Source organism: Symphodus melops (assembly GCF_947650265.1).
Source record: "Symphodus melops genome assembly, chromosome: 6".
Lineage (NCBI taxonomy): Eukaryota > Metazoa > Chordata > Actinopteri > Labriformes > Labridae > Symphodus > Symphodus melops.
Window position 1 is genome coordinate 14,306,516 of NC_136696.1, and position 21,826 is coordinate 14,328,341.

The following is a 21,826-nucleotide window of genomic DNA, read 5'->3' on the forward strand; positions in this document are numbered from 1 at the left end:
AAGAATATTATTCTCTTTATGTTCATCTTTTTTTTTCGCTTTCAGTCCAATAATACAGCATTAGCCTGGTATAAACATAGCCAAACAAGCTAATTGAATTAACAAATCAATACAAATGTACACTAAAGACTTTATATGACCTTACTGTGTGATTTTATATGTTATGCAGATATAGCCTTAGTTGGTTTGATTACATCTAGACCCTTAAGGGGGTGAGGGGCCCCTGAGGCGTATTCACCATATGGCACTTAATCTGTGATCATTTATTGTAGATTAATTAAGTTTTTAAGGGTTTTTGGACCAACATGGTCCATTGTTAAAATGATATGGATACATTATGGGCATTATCAATGTTACTGCAAAGCAAGTTCTTACAGTGCTTACATCGGCATATTACTAAAATCAGTTTTGATTACACTTTGTAACTAATATCACTAATCGTTCAGAAAATGTCCACGCCTATGCATAAAAAGTAAATCCTGATATCTGCTCCTTAGGTTAGCAAAAGGTCAGCCTAATTACATTTGGTTAATTTATTGTTAAACAATAGAAATTAATCAGTTGGTTAAAGTACTGAAAGATTGTATGAATGGTTAATTAGGAATAACTCCTGACATGGTACATTTTCATCCATCTCCAAAATTGTAAATCATTCAGGGCTGAATTCACCAGTCACAGGGCGGCAAGTTTTCTCTGACATGCAAAGGTGAAGAACCTCCAATGCTGTTTTTGCATCATAATACAAACACAGTGAATATAGCAATAAAGCAATAAATCAGTCTTGCATTGACATCAATATTTGAGCATCTTGACTTGAACATGAAGTTGGAGAAAAATTGCTCTCTTATAAATATGTTGAATTTGGGCCAAATGACTGCATGCTCAGTGGTCACAAATCACTGATGTTGTGCTTTGTGACAAATTCCCCTTTGTATAAAAAAAACCCATTATACGTTAACTTTATGAGCCAATAGAAAGTGAGGTGCAAGTGAGAGCAACCGCTCAGTTGAAATGTAAAAAAGCAATATCTTGCATATGCACACATATGCAGGTTTTACTCACTCTGTTTCAGTTGGTCACTGTTGCATAATTATACTCCGATGATACAAATCCAAGCCTGTCATAAAATGACAGATCCTTTTGTTTCCATTACTTATTCATGACTTTCTGAAGCAGGGTGAAGTAAAGTTTTATTCATTATTAAAGAGAAAAGTAAAGAGCTGCTCCTCCAATTCTACTGAGGACGAAAGTCCCTCTTCTAAGCCTCTGACTCGTGTGTGTGTGTTTGTGTGTGTGTGCGTCTGCATGTGCGAGTGGGCCAGAGAGAGTTTTAAGGACTTGTGCTTTTGTAATGTGAGTATCCTTTGCTACAAAACTACTTCACCGTATACAAGGCCATGTGCATTTGCACGCAGTAAATATTCCATGAAGTGCACTGAATTCACTTTGACTGTCACTTTATTTACATCAGTGGCTCAGCATCGAGGTCACATTGCATGTTCTTGTCACAGCAGATGCTTCTGACACTAATTCAAAGTAGATTATGATGAAGTATACAATACTAGATGTAGACAAACCAACACAGTGCAGAATACAAACTGGTAAAATCCAGAAAACGAGCAGAATTAAGCGATTAAAGGCCTGCCTCTGCTGGTGGAGGTCAACACTGCAGCATCAAGAGGCCAGTGGGGCGATGCAGGGTTGAAGAATTGTGTGCTTCACAGCACTAAGACTCTGCAGGTTTCCAGTCTCATACCAGCTCATTTAAGGCTACCTGTGCTCTGAGGTGTGAAATCAGCTGATTCTGCCTTCAAGCAGAACAGAAATCTGTCTCTATGAAGCTTTTTTCTTGCATAAATTGTATTTCTGTTGTGTAGGCCTACATGACATGAAATTTTGTTTTACATGCTCATCTATCTATATTGGGATCAGAGTATTTTTCTATTTTGGACCTTCTTTGTGAATAGAAGTGTGATACAAGAACAAACAGAAAAGCCATCAGCTGTCAGGGCTTTGAGCTGGAGCTACTAAATTTGGAGTCACTTCAAGCATCTCATCGCCTCTCTGAAATGTTGTCCTGACAGTGTGAGTACAGCAGTCACTCTCCGGGTCTTTGTGGACTCTCACATGGACCAGAACTGTGCTTAGACAAACTCTGCATAAATGCAGACTTTTGGTTTGGGTTTATTCAAGTTTTTTATGGGAATTTGGGGAAAAATGATCTTAAACCAGAGTACTATTAATCCCACCTGGAACAACTACAACATATTTTTCATCCGGAAGTATCCACATATCCTTTGCAGACTGTGTATTAATATCCTAGTGGCTGTGTTTGTGCATATTGGGTGGGGTGGTAAGACGAAAGAGAAGGATATTACTTTATATCATCGTTATAGACAGAAAGCAATGAGCCTCCTAAAGCAGACTGCCAACAACAGAAGGCAAAAATACAATAACACGAGGCAGTCTGCGCGCTCAGAGGGGGAATTTCAATAGAGCTTATATGGATTTAGCTCACTGCCTCCCTCATTGACTCTCTGCTTTGTGCATTTGCTGTAAGCGAAGAAATGCACACTAAGTTGTTTTTATTGCTCAGTAGAGACGGAGGGGAGTAGAGTCACCTTCACACAGACACGACAGGGTGAGCACACTCATCCCATATTTATCATCTTTATTCTATCCACTGACAAGGGAGAGCTTAAAACGAGAAATCAGAAATATATTAAATATTATCTTCAGTCTGCAGAAAGAGCGCTAATGTTTGTAAGACATTTTGGATTTTAAAATTAAACAGAATTTTCAGAGACATGGGGGGGAGGGGTTACTGGAGCAGCAGTTTAAAATCAGTTTCAAACCCACACACAAACACACAAACACACACACACACACACACACACACACACACACACACACACACACACACACACACACACACACACACACACACACACACACACACACACACACACACACACACACACACACACACACACACACACACACACACACACACACACACACTCACATAATTAGTTAATTAGACTGAATGGCTTAGAGGATTGCCTCCAAAAGCATTTTGGCTTTTTCTCCAGCTCACAGTGAAGTGTAATGAGGTGGTGAAATTAGTGATGCTTGTAAAAAAATACAAAATGATTCAAACACACTGACCTCAACAACATGAGCTGCTGTTAGCGTATCACACATATACCACAGACCTGAGTTTGGATTTTGAAAGTGAGCATTTTTAAATGCTTTGAGGAAAATGTTGATTGCATTACTTGGTCCACTCCTTTATATATTAAATGTCACTCAAGTAGATATTCCAGTTGCGCATTTGCAAAAGGTACTTTTGCAGCTTTCTTTAATGTTGTCATGTTATATGCTGTTATTAAACTTTGTGCTACGTTATGTAAAAATCAATGGATAGAGTGAGACTAAAACAACTATGCCTTTTCTTGAGTGTGTTTTAGCCATTGAATTTTATTGTGGGGGGAGATTATCTACAAAATGTCATTGTTATGGCTGCAAGCTTAATTAATCAATATTTTATATGAGCCGTGGATCAAATGTCTGGTGAAAAGTTGAACAGGGTCACTAATATGGAGAAAACATTTCAAGAGTGGACTTTACAGCTCTCCTTAACCCTGAGGATGTATTTTGTTTAGTCTTTCAGTTCATTGTCGGGGTCTCACTGCCCACACACACTGCTCTCAGTATCCTATAAAAGCAGGTATGTTGGACTCATGTTCATCCCTGTACACAACCTTCTGCACCAAGCTGCAGACAAAGTTCGTAACTAACTTCCTAAAAAACAGAACCAAAAGCATATTGATAATGTTGTGCCTTTTTGTGTGTGACATGTAACTTTCGTAATGTAAGTAATGTTACATTATTTGCTTCTCATTATGATTCCTCCCGGAGACCGTTACAGAAATCAGTAAAGTCAGGTCTGAATCACTCATTTTATGTAAATATGTTAATCCACTTAGTTACTGAGGGTAAAATGATAAGATTGATACCACTCACAAGTGAGTTTGGGGAACAGAGCTCCTGCCAGCAGTCACTTAACAGCTTAGCAGTTAGCCTAGCTTCATCAAACGTTAAAGGGTCATTTTTTTGTTTATGTTCAAACTGATAACATTGGTCAACACTTTTTTTTTTAAACATAAACATTGAACTGAAATATGCCAATAATACTTGTCTTCACATGTTATCACCATATAAAAACTCACACTAATATTTGTTTCTCTCCTCAGAGGTTAAAGTGGTAAATATGAAGTCTATTCATCTAGACATCCAAGAGATGATGTAATATGTAGATAGTGTGCTTTGATCAGCGTTATTAACCCCTGTTCTCTTCCCTCAGCTGCACCTTTATCTAGAAGAAGCTTGATATCCACACAGTTTGATCTGCTTGGGAAGGCTTTGGGGATTATCCAAATGACTCTGCAGTTAGCTTTTAAGTCAAACAATGACTCCCAAAAATAGTGTCCCTCAGCTAATGCCTCATCATTGTGCTCTAGAAGTGATAGCTTAGCTAAGTCTTTAAGACATGAGTGGCTCTGCTGTGACCTGTGTTAGCTGCTATCATCTTGGCGATTATGGAATATATAGAATCAATGGAGTTTGACAGTTCACTTTAATTATCCATTCAATATCTCTAAACTAATTGTTTTAATGCTTAAAAAAACTTGTGGATACATATAAAAACATTGTGGGCCACTATCCTTACTTGAACAATGCCAGTTAAGGGACAAAAAACACTCAGTGAATGAATTCATTTAAACCTGAAGGACTACATTTTCAGAAACAAGCTGTAGAAAGTATTTTACCAAACACGATCACTTTAGATACAAAGACATTAATCAACTTTTAAGCTTTTTTATTTTACCAATTGCCATTATACATCAATACATGTATTCACTTTTTTCCTTATTTTGATAGATTTGATTTGTGTTGCTTCTTGATTTCTTGTATTCCTTTGATCCTTTATATCCCAGAAAAAAATAACCTTTTCTTTTTTTTTTTACACTACTTACCGTTATTTTATTTTTTTACTTTACTGCTTTTGAAAAAATATTTTTGAATCTTTTGTTTCAATTTACATCATCAATAAATCTTTATTTGTATAGCATCAATTTTTAACAAGTGTTCTCTCAAGACACTTTAGAAAAAGCAGGTTCCCAATTAAGGAACTAAGGAAATAATCATTTCTGGATTTGCTCGTTTTTTTAAGCACTGTGTAACCGTTTTATTCAATGGTAATAGGTTATTATTGCCCTGATGAACACATTCCCTTAATTTATTCTTCTGTCAAGCAACCGTCAACCTTGATCACCATGTGCAGGTACTAAATGTGGCCACTAGAGGGAGTTATTTACTAATAAACAGCACTGGAAAATTGTGTAAAAGCCTAATAAAGAACTGACTTTTGCTTTAGGTCCAGCTCCCTCAAAGTGTGTTCAAGTTTTACAGTTTGTGACTATAAGCCTGTATGAATATTCATCTCCTGAAGAGGGACAGAATTAGCCATTTCTCAACTTCAAGTTTAATTTGCTTCATTCAAAACGATCCAAAGAGCCATTGATGAAAAATGTCAAGATAAACTACTGAAGCTCAATTTAAGTTCAAATGGTTTTGTCCTACCAACTGTTAAAAAAACTGAAACATTTGGTGCACTGGTGGTCGAGTGGTTAGTTTGTGCGCCCCATGTACAGAGACTGTGATCCTTAAAGCTGGCAGCTCAGGTTCAAATCAGACCTGTGGTTCCTTTCCTGCCTGTCATTCCCAACTCTCTGTCCCTGACTTCTGACTATCCACTTTCCTGTCTCTGCGATAAAGGTAACTCAATTATTGAAAAAATGTCCTAATCTTTTAATTCTATCATCGCATATAACAACAAAACTTGCATAGATCAGAAAACAAACATATCTTTGACAAAACATTCATGCACAATTTTAAAAAAGACAGGAGAAAATCAATGCATTGCATAAGTTGCCATGGTTTTACCACAGCAGCTCTTTTATTAGCAAAATCATGGAGATTAGTCTACTAATGTGCCCAGCCAATGGAAACAGAGGGTTGGGGTTTCAGGGGGGATATGTAACTTGAAACTGTCACAGATCAAGATCAGTGGCAGTACTGGTACCCTTCCACCTGTCACAGATCTACATGTGGTCCTATTGTCTGCTACAAGGCCAACATTGGCATCCTCTGTTCAAAGCCTCTTTAATTTCTCAATTCAATTAGAAATGTTACAGTTTGCAGCCATGCACCAACAACGTGCACTCCTTAATTAGAGATTAGCTTGAGTTTGGTCGCTTAGAAAAATACAACTTTGAACGAGGATGACAAGAAGAGGAATATATATCCCTTTGTTTTATATTCTCTCTCTCTCTCGCTCTCTCACTCACACAGACATTCAATCACTTACTCTGGCTCTTGGCCTTAATCAAAAGAAGAAGAAGAAAAAAAAAAAAAAGCACACACGCAAACAACATACTTGCAAAGGTTTACACACAGCTCTCACAGTATGTCAGAGTCAGAGTGAATTGGTCTACAGAGTGACTTGGTCTTTCTTGGTTTGTCCAAGCTGGCAAAAATGATGCCGCAATGATATCACTAAAATAGAAGAGAAAACATGGACTCAAGGGGCTTTGAAGTTCAATGGTAACATCTACAAGGACCTAACATCTACTTCGACAAAAACATTGCAACTAAGGCATGCAAGGCACAGGCACCTACAAAAAAGAAAAAGGAAAAAAAGAAAAAGAAAAGAGTGTTCATTCATGGACAAAAAAAGACCCCCCTTTTATATAAAAATTTAGAATCATGATATTAAGGTAAAACAAGAACATTTTTAAAAACTGTGAAAAATCCCCGGTCGTAGACAGTTGTACAAATACTTTACACAAAAGGTTTTTTCTACACACCGTCTTTAAAACTTTGAGAGATGAACATAAGTTAATAAGAGGTTAAAAGTGACATTCTCAGCAGGGTGCATGAAGTACCCTCTAGTCAGAGTCCCCTTGAATACAGTCACTTAGAAAGCTGGCAACCGATGTGCCTGCACAGAAAGAAGAACACAAGAGAAGAAACAATGGTTACAGAAAACAACGTAAACACAGACCACACTTTACTATTCAGGAGCAGCGAGTCTTTGAAGCCACAGCCGTTACCTTTAGAAAAGGCCGCAGTCCTTCAGGTTGTTCTTGATGATGACGTCAGTGACGGCATCAAACACAAACTGCACGTTCTTTGTGTCGGTGGCACAAGTGAAGTGGGTGTAGATCTCCTTGGTGTCCTTTCTCTTGTTCAGGTCCTCAAACTGGCACTGAATGTAAGCCGCAGCCTCCTCGTAGGTGTTGGAGCCTTCAGCAGGAAGAGGGCACAAGGGACACATTTAAGAGAAGACAAAAAGGGTCTGCGTAACAGTTTAGATCAATACATTTGAGACAAAGAACTTTATTTGATCTAAATGTATAGAAACTGTGCAACTAGTATGGACTCATATTGGACTTCAAAGTCGTATTTGTCAGTTAACAAGTCTGTAGACAGAATATTTACTCAACTGCCAAATACCTTTGAAAATGCTTTTGATATTTATATATCTAAAGTGCAGAGTTCAGAACTCAAATTTTCTTTTATGAACTCAGTGATTAAAAAGGTTTGAAAACTTTACCGAGCCGAGCGCAAGATTAATTCTTGCTTGACCTCTCGTCATTAACCTGAGGTTAAGCTAACAGGATCTTAGTTTCAATGGAGCCATAAAGCCCATCTTGTGTCTATATCCAACGCTGGTATATCAATATTAGATGGCAGTTGTACACACTTAAAATAAAAGAAAGAAAAATGCACAGTAAGTAAATCTACTTGTGTGGGAGTCGACCCAGGTTAATGTGGGAAACGCTCTCATGCATACCTAAGCTCTGACTTCAGATTAGAATCACATCTACGTTTGTTGTATAGAATTGCATTAAGACTGTGCAGCTGTGTGTTTTGCACTTACCTGCAGAATATGAATTCAAAATGTCACTGGGGACTAAATGTAGGAATAAGGTTGACTGACTCACATAAAAGGTCTGCTGGTTGTGGGGAAACATTCTTATTGACAATCTTTACCGAGGTTAACCACGTGGATCCCAGAAGATGAGAGCGTGTTCATCTTTATGTTACTGTATTTGTATCTAACCAGATTAGTTGTTGGTAACATCAAAACATTACTGAAAAGCATCAGTAATTATTGGTGAGCCTGACAAGGACTCATTGTTATCAGTATGAAGTCTCCCACACAGTTCAAGAGAGGAGAAGAAAGAAATATCTTTGTGTGGTCTGCAGAGACTGCTGCGCCTTCAAAGTGCAACCAGCAGGTCGATAGACTCTCTTCTGTACGGTTTGGAAAATATTTGGTCTGTTTCAACCTCAGCACATGAAAAACATGAACAAAGCAGTAGTAGAGTCCTCGCAGTAGCACGAGCTTGGAAAAGATATGGTTGTATTTCAGGCTTAAATATCGATACAACATGATGTATTTCTCCTGTTGCCTTGTATGACCATTTCAAAAGCCCCGTTTCCACGCAGCAGTTCAGTTCTGTTCGTCTCGGTACGGCACACATTTTGTGGCGTTTCCATCGACTAAAGCTGGGAAAGATCCCCCAAATTACTGACCTGTACAGTCCTACTTTTTGGGACCCTTCTGTTAGAGTGACAAGACCATCGATCCCACCCTAAAAGGTGGAGCTAAACACTGCAGTCCATTGATTGGTGGAAAGAATCATCACTTCCCGTGCTACAGCGGTAAACAACTCCGCCACGTTTAAACACCCGGTGGATTTTTTATTCGTCTGTATTTCTCCTTGTGATACAAAGCTTCTCTGAAACAAAGCTTGATTGAGTTTTGTAACGAAGAGCCACATGTCCGTGACCAAGTGGATGAATTGCTGGATGTCTTCCATCGTCGTTTTTCTTTGTTGAATTTATTAGCAGGATAGTTGTTAGCGATTAGCTGCTATCATTTGACGCTATTACGTAGCTGACGCGGCTATCGGCATCCAGCTTACACGCCGCCTACCAAATATGGCCCGGTTGGCTGTGGAAACGCAAACGGGATCAGGCTTTATCGAACCAAACTGTACTGATCGAAACCGGACCGCTTGGTGGAAACGGACCAGAAGACATTTTTCAAGATTCTGGGAGACGAGGACAGGTTTTCTAAAAAGGTCTGATACTGCCGCTAAGAGTCTGTCTACACATTTGTCTGGATGAGCTGGCTTAAGTGCAACGCCAACATGAAGTTGACACGTTTCCTCTGCAGACGAGTGTCCGTCACTCTCTCTCTCACCTGCATATTCTGGGTAGCAGATTGTGAGAGGGCTCTTTTTGATCTTTTCCTCAAACAGGTCTTTCTTGTTGAGGAAGAGGATGATGGAGGTGTCTGTGAACCACTTGTTGTTGCAGATGGAGTCGAACAGTTTCATGCTCTCGTGCATTCGATTCTAAACGCAACAGAGGAAACACAGCGATGTAATACAGTATCAGCAAAAGATGAACTTAAAAGAAAGTGTGACTGAAGTGTAATCTAAAAAACAATGATTCAGGATACACAGAGTTTTTTGTTTTTTTTACCATCTCTTCGTCCTCAGCCAGAACCAGGTCATAGTCACTCAGAGCCACGCAGAAGATGATAGCTGTGACTCCCTCAAAACAATGGATCCACTTCTTCCTCTCTGATCTCTGTCCACCTACATCAAACATTCTGTAGAAACATAACACACCTAAACTGTTAAATATCAAACCACATAAATACATAGTCACTCAGGATGACCAGAGATTTAAAAACAAGTTATTTTAGTTCACAGACCTAAAAACAACAACTGGCCCTCATCTCATCGACATTTTTCTAAACATTTTCCCCCATGGATTTACCGAAATAATTATCCTGCCCACTATACTCTGATTGGTCAACTCATACTACAGCCTATTGAATTAGCCAATGAGAGAAATATCACGCCAATCTGAACGACTGAGTGACCATAAGCTGTGGTCATCATGTAGAACAGATCAATGACTGGACAGACTGTACTCACTTGAAGTGCAGGTCCTTGAAAGTGAAGTGCGTTTCCACGATACCCGTGGTTTTGACTCTGGTCCTCAGCACGTCCTGTTGGGTTGGCACGTAAGCACTGTTGGATATCCTGTCCAAGTCATTCAGGTAGCTTTGGGAAAAGAAATCGATTCAGGCGCAGAGCAGAGGGGAGCAGAAAAACACAACAACAACAACACACATGGTACACAGTATCTGGGACAAAGCGGATTATTGTTCCTGTGTTTGAGAATCCAACGTACTATGCTGCAGAGTCGTTGAGCTGATACTCCCGAGATCGGCTGAAACAGGCCTGAACTCCTCCATCCTTCCAGAGCCGCTGGATGACCCCAGCCAGCTCTCCTGTCATGAAGCCCTCTTCGGCTGAACCCGCCAGAACAAACAGCTGGCGTGCGTCATCCTGCAGAGACAAAGCCACTCTGGTTAGAGTCAGACCTGAACCACCTTCAAATAAGTAGCGCTCAGTTTTGCTGGTAATTGTGTGTGGGTTATTGTGCAACAGTCTAAACTCTGAAGGTGAAATGGATTTAGGAGCATTGCTTTGTGCATTTCTTGTCTCGTGCAAAACACACATTGCATTTGGTCCGGTGTTGTCTCAGTGCTAATCGAAGGACTCAGGGTCCATTTTCATGAACTCACAGCAGGACTCACTACCACTTACACACATTACCTATTATACATCTCACTTCTGATTAAATCAGAGAGACGAGTCAGTTCTCTGTGCCCCCTTTTTTTTTTTTTTTTAAACACTGCGTTTCAAAGATGTACAAAATGTTGAAAAGGTCTGTGACCTTGACTTCTGTTGGTGCATCCAATCACAAGAAAAGCAAGCGCTGTGAAACAGGTCACCTTAACAGAGAAGGCCAGTCAGCCTGAGAGAATGGTAAAGGCTGTTGTTATGCCAGGACAACAGATGAAAGTGAGCTATTTAAGGAAAGGGGAAGAAATGTTGGCAGTCTGCACAGTTTTTATTGGCAGCATGTGGTTAGAATGACCAAAAAAACCCCAAACAAAAACAAACAAACTCAACATCAACATGGAAAAAAAGGATCCAAACCTGAAGAGTCTGAAGATACTGATTATCGCTGTAAATATTAATCGTATTGACAAGCCGCTCCTCTGTTCTTGGGCAATAACTTTGATCCAGATCAGTGTGATCCCATAAGCTTAACGACCCATGGATAGTTCTCATGTCAATAAGCTTCCACTGTAATGAGGTGTATTTAAAAGTGATACTAAACCCCTTCCAGCTCCATCTTCTGCGGCAGAAGAGGAAGTTAGCATGGCTGACATTTGACAAAGAAGCGGTTCCTCTTAAAGCACTGAGCCACAAATCTACACACAAATACAACCCGATCAGTGTATGTGCCAGCTGTGTTTTTGCCTTTACTCACTGCTCTGGCTGCATCGGCAAAGTCAATCTTGAGACGGCCCATAGCTCTGATGATGGCTATGATGGACTGGATGGTGTTGCTGTAGACCACTGCCTTGTACTGCTTACACTCCTCCTCTGAGTAGCCTGCTTCATGGATGATTCTGACACACAGAAAGGAGACATGAGCACCTGTTTGTACATCAACGATATAAACACTAAACTCACTTGATTAAGATGACCTGGCCATTGTTGTCTGTTGAAATTAACAGCACTACCACCGTGTTCAGATTGTTTTTTTAACCGGTTAACTGACAACTTAAAAATAAGAACACGTTTTTTATGAAGCTCTTTTTTTAAAGAAAACTTTTAAAGACTTTTGAACACGTTCAGACCTACGGATTTTTTAATGTATCTTTTCTTTCTTCTGTCATGATGCTTTTGACGTCTTGTGTAAAGCACTTTGAATTGCCTTGTTGTTGAAATGTGCTGTATAAAGAAACCTGCTTTGCCTTACGACTTCGAGACGGCAGCAAAACGAGCGTCAAACTAACAGTCTGTTGTAACTCTGACAGGATCGATACTTTTTTTTTTGAATATCATTTGACAGAAACAAGTCCATCAACAATATTTCCTGCTGACAACACATCTGTTCAGAGGTTCCAGGACCTTACAAACATTTGAATATATCACTTTTACTTTCATGGTCACTTTATCCTGGTTTGTTTTCAACAACATCGCACAGCCACGTTTAACGCTCGTGTCTCTGTCAGCTAATGTTCCACTCGTGTTGTGCTCGTTTGATCATGACTTGCTGTTTGGTTTCTGCTTGTCATTGTGGTTATATGTAAATGTGTATTACGTGTAAACCACCAACCTGCCAAAGGGATTACAGATGAAAATGAGCCTCTGGCTACAATCTGGCTTATTTACATGTCTGCGTTCATTAGTGTGCACTGTCCCTATTTCACATCAATACATCTGTCGGAGTCAGCTTGGAGAGATGGGAGGATTTAGTGCACCTCTTGTCTCGCTAACAAAGCAGTGGGCTGCAGGCGAGTCCGCTGTGTAAGGTGACATCGCATGATACACACCCCAATCAGCAGAGGTCAAGATGTGCATGCCATGGTCAAGTGACACTGAGCGCGCCCTCTGCTGGATCAAACTACTTCAGGCAGTCTGATAACCTGATAGGCTGTAGGTTTTGAATTTCAACAGCTCATTACACTTCAAATGTAAACTTTTCAAATCCTGTCCGAATCAGAGTTTGAGTTCAAGAGACATTATACGAGCTGTATAAGGTTAAGAAGAGATGTAAAACTCAAGCTTACTCAAAGTAATTAAAACTAACAGTAGTCTGTTGCTTTCAATTGTGTAAGAGACTTTGTTTTTTCTAGTTATAAAAGTGTTTGAGTCACATTTAAACATTTGTTTCTGATTATACCTAACAAAAATACAAACCCTCATCAAATGAACATTTAGTTGAAGACTTTTTTATGTGACGAAGGTCAGTGATGACGCAAGATGACAAGAATTCAGTGTCTGATATCCCCGCCGGTGCTCACACTGTAAAGACGGTCATTTCCTCTCTTTGGTATCTACAACACGACTGTGTCTGCTAGGTGGCTCTCTAAACAAACAACACCTGAGTTTTATTAAGCCAGGATGAGCATGCTCTTAAACGTGACTTTGATTGGCCACACTTACTTCATCTGTTTCACAATTGTACTTTTCCCAGATTCACCAGCACCTGAAAGAGACCCAAGATAAAATTTTGGTCAAAATAGTTGAATAAAAAACACACACACACACATATATATATATATATATATATATATATAAAATATAGGCAAAGAGGTATCAAACCTATCAACCTGTAAAGTTACATACAGAAAGCTGCTGAATACAATAATACACAGTTAGGTTTCATCCAGTACAGCTGCAGAGCAGAAAATCTTCAAAATTGTGTGAATTTTTCTAAAACCCAGAAATATCAGTTAAATTACATAATCAAATTATAAAAACTGAATTATTCTCTTAAAGAAGTTTGTATGAGAAGGACATCTATAAAATAAATAAATACTCAAAGCAGTGAAACCATATTAAAAAGAGTTGGAGTTCATGATGGTCGACGAGCAAGAAGTAGACCTCAAACACAGGTCTCTTCATCTCAAATCTTTGTCTTTAAGGAAACGAGTGAGTTTCTCATTATTGGACCTGCACGTGCAAAATCAGAGTAGAAAAGAATATCCTTCCCATTTAACTAAAAAAGGAAGAAATGAAAACTGCATCAGATCACCGAGCCTCGTCACTGCCCAACAGGCGTAACAAAACAAACATTAAACCTTAAACCGTTTTTAAAAAATGTTAGAGAGCCGTCATAAATCACACGCAGAACAAATCTCTGCCGATCACGTCTTTAATAAACTTTAAACTGCAGCTACACTGACCCATAATACAGGGAGGAAGGGTGTAAAGCCTAATTGAGCCAGGCCTCAGTGCAATTGGATTAATCAACAGGATCCTGATGGCAATGAGATTACACACCGCTTAGAAATCCCTGGGTTAGACACTCAGAGCCGTCAGATGAATCTGATGTGATCCATTTGATTGTTGCTGGACCAACATTCAAACCAAGTGAGAAAGTATATAAGAAATATTAGAAACCGTTATTATTATTATCTGAAATCCATATTTAAATACTGAAGAAGTTTTAGGTACATAATCTCGAGTCTCCAGCTCCCTCAGAGATAAAGGTGTGTTTTCAGCTGAGCACACAACATTTTAATCACTCTACCTGTGCAGGGACTCTCAGCTCCCCAGTGACCACTACTGTTCACCAATTCATTGTCCCATATGATAAACAGCCACACACACCTTACGCTAAGCGAATATTACTGCAAACATCATAACAAATTGAAGGGCTTAATGGATTTGCTACGATGGCAAAAAGTGGACAAAGTAAAATTGTTCAGGCTGGATGTTTAATTGTGTTTCTGTGGCGGGACCAGAGAGCACACATCACACACCCTCCGACCATGTGAGGTGCCGATATCTCCGCAGAGAACAATGAAAACTGCCAGTGTCTCCTGTGTTTCCTTTCAGTAACTGTATTGAAAAAGCTGTTGTACAAGTACAAACAATCAATCCTTGTGATTTGCATTTGTTATGGCAGTCCTCCCACTCAAAACACTGAAGAGCATGTCATTTGCAGACCACTGAATTAATGCAAACACCCCCGCTCAGATGCCTGTCAGCATAAACTGCAATATGCATGTTTGGTGAAGCCACATATCTTTGTCTAGCAAAGGAACCCGTAGTATAAAATACACACTCAACGCCACACGTGTGCGTCCAAAATGCATCCGTGTGTTCAAAGCAGAATGGTAAGTTCCCCATTCAGGCAACAAATCCATAAACCAATCACAGATATTGACTGCAGGTGTGTTTGGGAACAAAAACACAACCATGAAAATTCAAATCAGGTCTCAAATGACATACTCATACAGGAGCTGGTTAGTGCAGCTGAGCAATAGATCATCCTCTGTGCTTATGGTGAATTAACATGTTTGAAACATGTGATGCTTGTAATGACACACAGACCAGGCTTTGTAGAGATTACTATACACATCCAGAATATCTTTTGCATTTTATAAGGGTACATACAGTGCAAACATCAACTCGTGTCTGTTGTTGTGTGTACAGTTGCCACAGATGATCATTGTGGTCAGTGGGTTGCTATGCAACCTCCTGCCTGCCTGTCTGTCTGTCTGTCTGTCTGTCTGTCTCTCACTCGGGTAGCTAGCCAGCAGTGGTCATAAACAACCAGTGATGGAAAGAGTTGAGCACTTTTACCTAAACTATGAAGCAGGCGGAATACGGCCTATAAAACCGAGTTTCCAAACACACATCTGGAGTTGATGTCAACTTTGAGTCTCTGTCTGTCATCTTATAATGACCACACGTCAATAACACGTGTCTCTGATGGACTATCAATGGATTGAGAGTGAAAAAAAGCATAATTACACACAAGACATCACTATATAATCCATCCTCCATGGTCTTACTTTACAGAGTTGTGTAGATAATCACAAACAAAGTGATAAAGAAAACCTTTAACATCAAATGGACATTTTATATTAATTATATAATAATATTAATAATAATTTAAATATATATAGATTTCCATCAGCTGGCGACATTGTCTGATTTAAAGTTTATCATGTGTGATTAAAGTCTTTGAAACAGGAAGATAACCCGCTAACTGTATTATTCAAATATAATAGATATTGGTATATAGGTGTAGGGTATCCTTTAAAAAAATATTCGGGTTCAGACTACAGACTAAATAAAGTAGTTCAGACACTATCAAACCTTTAACAGGGGGAGAGAGAGCTAACTCACGTTAATCCAGGCTAGCGTCGGGACGCTAAACAAGCTAAGCTGCTAATTAGCTAAATTATCTTCCATACTTAATGATGGGAAATAACGTTTGAGGGCTTAATTAAATCACACCGTGAACAGATAATCACTTTAATGACAGAGCCGAGTTTAATTATTTAAGGAAAGGCAACTCAAGAAGATATAACTTTTTTTTTTAGCTAACTGGAGCGGCACCGTGCCATTTTATATAAAACCTGGAAATGTCTCCTCCACTTGTTTCTTCATTATTTACACAGTCACATATATTAGATTCAGCTAAATATAATACGGAGAGGCTGGCTACGCGTTGTGTTAGAGACGGTGGGCATGAGGAGGGTCCATCTTACCGAGCAGCAACAGCTTCACCTCCCGGGCTGCCTTCTCTCCGTCGTCCCGCAGGTTCCGGTCGATCATCTTGCTGCGCTCCTGTGCCGCCTTGTCGTCCGTGCTCAGAGTACATCCCATCTTCCTCTTTAAAAAAAATCACCTCCAAATAAGTTAAGAAAGGCGAACTAAAAACACAACTTCCGAACTAGGAGTGCAACGACATGCAAAAAGCTACCGAGCTAGCATCAAGTGAGGAGGAGGCAGGATGTCTCTCCAACACTGGCCAAATTCAAACACGCCCTTTGCCTCCTCGCACCCTAACTCCTAAATGCACTGACCAGACGCCTTAAAACACGACTTTTTTCTTCTTCTCCTTCCTCTCCACAAATCACTACTTTCAAGATGGCTGGCTAGCCGAAAGAGAAGGGCACAGCAGCCTGTATCATTCAAAGCAAGAAGGGAGTCGATGGCAGGATCTGCGTCGGTCGAAAATAGTCTGAAAAATGTTCGCTTCCTGTTCTTCTCACATACTTGTGTGTTGCGCATGCGCGTCGCAGTAACAAGCTACTTTCAAAAAATGTTTCTTTTTTTTTCGACCCGTCTTTTCTGGCATCATCAAACGTAGCAAGACGTAATAAGAAAACTATAATACTACTTGAAAGTTAAGATTTTATACAATTAAGCGTTAATCTTTGCCAAACTTACGAAACAGTTAAAAGCCCTTATTTGCATCATATCCGTTTCCAGTTGTTGTTGGCTCTAAATCGTATGACTTGTTCACTCTTTGACGTAGCAGAAGCAGAAGTTTATTATTTCCGATACAGCTAGAAGGTATGAAATACTATCAAAAAGGTGTCAACAAGTAAAATAGATTCCTGTCATGATTTTGTTTTGGTCAAAGTTTTCCTTTTCTTCATTGCTTGTTTGGAGACTTGCACTTTTTTGGCTTTTAGTTTTTGGTTTTTAAATTATATGCGAGAGATTTTAGTGTGAGGAGGACTATACTTCATCTCAGTGTCAGTGATGATTTGCATTACAAGCCTTTGTTGTGAGATCTCAGTGCTTCAATAACATGTTTGCATATGCATAGTTACACTCTTCAAACAGAGACACCTCAAAAGTTTAAAGGTTCAGCTATTTGAGAGTCTTATGAATGTCTATATATCTGTATTTGTCAAAGGTTATAGACATATCCATACTGGTAATCTGCAACTTCAACCCCAAAACGTTCATGTCTCATAAGATCTGTCCAATTACACAGGAAATAAACAGCAAATGTTGAAACAGAGTTAAAATCACTTGACCCCTCCCCCAGAGTCACAAAACATTTCTCACATTTTTCTGGAAATCCTGATATGCTTAAGTGTATTTGTTATCCTAACAATACATGTGACAGCTGAAATAAAAGGCACATATTATCAAAAAATAATTTGACCATTTTAATGGATTTAAACAAACAACATTGGTGTTTCGAATGGGTAAAAGGCCTTTTGTCCTTCCAAGTTTAGCATCCACATTAGGTAATGATAGGGCATGCTAATGTTCACACACGAGGGCTACACCCTGTGGTTAACCTTCTCCATGACCACATCCATGAATTCAAATGGCTGGCGTATGGTTGTGTGATTCCACAGTCAGAACTCTTTGCCTAAAGCACATAAAATCTACAAAACAGAAATATGTGAAACATTAAGCCCCACATGATGTAAGTGCACATGTTTTCATGAATAAAATCTGTAACATGTATTTAAGATAGTCATTGTAATGGCAACAAAATCATCCGAGTAGACTTGATTATATACAGTCATCCACACTTCTGATACAAATATAACAAATAAATAGATAATATAATAAAGATCATGCAGTTTATCATGAGTTAATCAGAATTAGTGTGACCTCCTTTGAACCATCACGTTTGGTTTTATGTATAAAAGGGATGGGAAAAGGTTGAGATGCGGTTGAAATTTATCTCCTCACTTTACATATGATTTCCATTGTCACTGCATCATGCAAACTAGAGCCATATTTTTTTCCAATCTCCTATAAGTGAACATGGAAAGACTTTCCTGAGCATGAACATCCCATGAGCTGAGAAAGGCCAACAGGTTACTTAACCCTTTTCTGATAATCACCAACAAATGTTACAACACACCAATCAGGTTTTGTTGTTATTTTTTCTGGGAAGAGAGAGATGTCTATAACCTGTTGCTATGACAATATCATTCCCTCTCCTCAAGCAAAAGGACACTCCTTAACTCCTTCAGTGATGGAGCCTCATGACTGTGAAATGAAAGAGCAGCTTGCTAAATACATCTCATGTTCCACAGAGATCAGAGCCTCCAAGTGGGACCAATTATGGTTTTTGAGTATGTGTGCATATTGGTGGGTTTGTGTTATACATTTTGTTCTTGTGATCAGGTACCTACAAACCCCATTTTATATGATTTACACTTAATGTGGCTTGTTCTTTGGTGTTACAAACATCATATCACACTCGCATGAAACGCTGTATTGTGTCTTTAACTTATCGAGGACTATAAAATCAATATAGGCCGGAGCATTATCTGGCCTGAGGTCAAAGACAGTGTTCACTATATGTCACCATTAAGGAGGATACTTGTTTACAACACACGCACCCCCCTCTTCACACTACTGTATTGGGGCCTATTAATTAAGCCCCATATACTCAGGTCTATGACGTCAGACGTCTCTGTGACAACTGAGCTGATGAAGAGCGAAGCAGACAACAGAGCAAATTCTTGACTTAAGATTGTGATACATTTGAATGATAAACAACAAAAAAGTACAACTTTGCATCTTAACTTCTAAATCTAATCTAAATGCCATTAACTCAGTAAATAGTGTAACTTTAAGAAGATCAGTATTGTTAGAAAATTTTCTTGGATTCTTTTTTGAAGCTTCCCTCATGATTTGTTTAATTAAACAACAGTCTTAAGTTTTGATTCAGGTCACTTTCCGTTAAGAGATCATTTTCAATCAATAAAAAGGCAATGTTTGCCAAAACTTTGTCAAATAAAAAATAAAAGATAGTTTCATTCACTAGATAAGAACAAAGTACATATGAGAACTCTACAGTGTCTACAGGTCACTGAGGCAGAGGAGACTACATGTTGAAACGGATAGAAGAGAGAGAGAGAGAGAGAGAGAGAGAGAGAGAGAGAGAGAGAGCCAGAGAGAGAGAGAGAGAGAGAGAGCCAGAGAGAGAGAGAGAGAGAGAGAGAGCCAGAGAGAGAGAGAGAAAAGGACAGAAAGGTTAGACGTTAGTCCTCTAGATGGCAGCAGAGTCCTGGAGGACCAAATCAGCACGAGAACAGAGTCTGAGGAAAGAACTCTCACAGTATTGTAGGTCAAGAATATTAAGATACAGTATGTTGGTCTTCAAACTTGATTTGAAGACCAAGATACTGTAAAACACTTTTGCCCACTTTGTTCACTCACTGACAGTATATACAGGATTCAAGTTTACAATTTGAAAATGTGCTTCAGAATATATATACTTTGGTGTCCTTTCACCATAATAACTCATGGAATATCTATACTGTCCAGTTAATGTTTCCATTTTTTTATTGACTTTGTGAAGTGTTGAGTCTTTCAGTTGTAAAAAAAATGGAAAAGCCAGTTATAGAGAAGGAAATACAGGAGAACACAATATGTATTTATAGATATACAATATATATATACTAGCTTATCTTATCATATCATATCATATTAAATGTTTGTTGTGTACTGCAATCCAAATCACAATCGACAAACAAATGTATTTTGAAAAAAGAAATGTTTAACTTGCAAGCACATCAGCTCAATCACAACCAGAAATACACTTGTATCACATTAACCATATTGCATGTTTTACCACACAACACTATCGCTGTCTATTGAATAAAGCTACTACACTTTATCACAAATCATTTGACTATGAAATATTTGCTTGAACGTCTGTGGTATTACTGACATTATGAAGGCATTTTCAGAATCCTCAAAGACTAGTAAAATATACTTACATTAAATTACTTAAATGTATTTAGTAAAATGTGGATTATTCTGACTACTGTTCAAGCCATTTGTTTCATTTTCTGACAACCACTTTAAACCAAATAATCCAGAAATGGTTAAATCAAGTTGAAAATGGTTTTTGGAAAAACACGTCTTTTTTATAATCAGAAGACTGTCAGAATTTTTTTGTAAGATGTTTCAAAGGTCGTATAGCCTAGGTCCTCTACTTCAGTCAAATGTATAGCTCGTTAATTCCAATCAAATAGTAATGCATGAGACACACTGACTAGATGTTATTTATCCACGAGGGCCAGTAGTTACTGTATTGACCACAGATCTGATCCTGAACAGAAAGATGATTCACAATCCATCTTTGATGAATCATCAGAAGAGAGATTATAAAGTCACGATTTGCTCGAGGCCCACAGAGGACTAACAGTAAATGTCATCAGCCTATTAGCACATGATGAGTTACATATTTTATGTCGGCATAGAAAAAAAATTGCTGTAAGACTTTATATTCTTCTTTCATCTCCTACATATCCAGATTTTAGATTCTAACTCTTTTGTTGAAGACTGAATGCATCTGAAAAGTCCAGAAGATGCAAGGCGTTCTTGCCAAAAATGTTACATACTGGAGAGGGCTGCTATTGTGTGGCTCCACTCCCATTCAAACATCTACTCAGACTCTGACGGGATGACCTCTTTTTCCTGAAGCCTTGGGCCTTTAATTCATAGTGAACACAAGAGAGCCCCATTGTGCTGTTTTTCATTTTTTCCGTACACAGAGTGCTGGATGACATCCTTTGACTGAGAGGTCTTCTTTCTGTTAGGACATCAAAAGATTTTTATTTTTAGCTAACATAGACAATAAATTGATCAAATTAAAAAATATATGATAAAAATAGAATAGATTAAAATGACTGATGAGAGAGGAAATGTATCATAAAAAGGCCTTATCTATATGTGTGAGGAGTGATGGCTTTTATCACTTAAAGAGCTGTGCCATAATACACATATATATGCCTTGCAGCTGTTCATGCTTTACTGATCTGACTGTCCTTATTTCAATTCGTGAAACTTTTATGTCAGCCCTTGAATGTGTTGTCAAACGTAGGTCAGCTTATGTGTTACTTGATAAATAGGTCCACACCAAGATAAGACAAAAGCTGCGGATGTTAAACCACTTCTTTCACATTTCAAGCACTATTTAGAGGAAGTAAGAGCAGGCTTAGCTTACATAGTGAAGCAATTTCATCAGTTCATGAGTAAAAGTAAGAACTTAGCCTTTATTAATATTACATTTGATGTCAAGTTTACAAACTACACAACATGTAGCTAATTGAAACAGGAAAACAGCTTTATTTATGTTGTGAGTTATTACTTGGATTAATCCCAACCATAAAAAATGCTGTGATACAATTAAATTGATAAAAAAATAACTAAAAATAAAGAGTTTCTTTCTGATATAGAAACTTCTTCAGATTCTGTAAAACAATAAAACAATAATCAATTTGTTGTTAGTATACCAGTGGTTACAAAACAAACTCTGGTTAAGGTGAGAAGAGGAAATTTATATATTTAGATAA

The 21,826-nt window shown here is 38.5% G+C and overlaps 1 protein-coding gene across 1 annotated transcript; it reads right to left on the minus strand.

The window, feature by feature from the left end:
* Positions 1-5,981: 5,981 nt before the first annotated feature.
* Positions 5,982-16,749, minus strand: LOC306825429 (guanine nucleotide-binding protein G(i) subunit alpha-1). Its single transcript, XM_079346192.1, has 9 exons — positions 16,244-16,749; positions 13,182-13,224; positions 11,497-11,638; positions 10,345-10,502; positions 10,086-10,214; positions 9,625-9,754; positions 9,341-9,494; positions 7,179-7,371; positions 5,982-7,066 (listed from the first exon to the last, which is right to left on the minus strand). The coding sequence occupies exons 1-8, from the start codon at positions 16,359-16,361 to the stop codon at positions 7,181-7,183; spliced, it is 1,065 nt and encodes a 354-aa protein (XP_079202318.1). The 5' UTR covers positions 16,362-16,749; the 3' UTR covers positions 5,982-7,066; positions 7,179-7,180.
* Positions 16,750-21,826: the final 5,077 nt, after the last annotated feature.

What these genes read in the sequence shown, in the direction of transcription:
- LOC306825429 (XM_079346192.1), bottom strand. Translation starts at nt 16,361, where the DNA reads ATGGGATGTACTCTGAGCACGGACGACAAGGCGGCACAGGAGCGCAGC. An exon ending in GGTGAAGCTGTTGCTGCTCG is followed by an intron (nt 13,225 to 16,243) that starts GTAAGATGGACC and finishes GGTCTCTTTCAG; the next exon opens with GTGCTGGTGAATCTGGGAAA. An exon ending in CTCAACGACTCTGCAGCATA is followed by an intron (nt 10,215 to 10,344) that starts GTACGTTGGATT and finishes CTTTTCCCAAAG; the next exon opens with CTACCTGAATGACTTGGACA.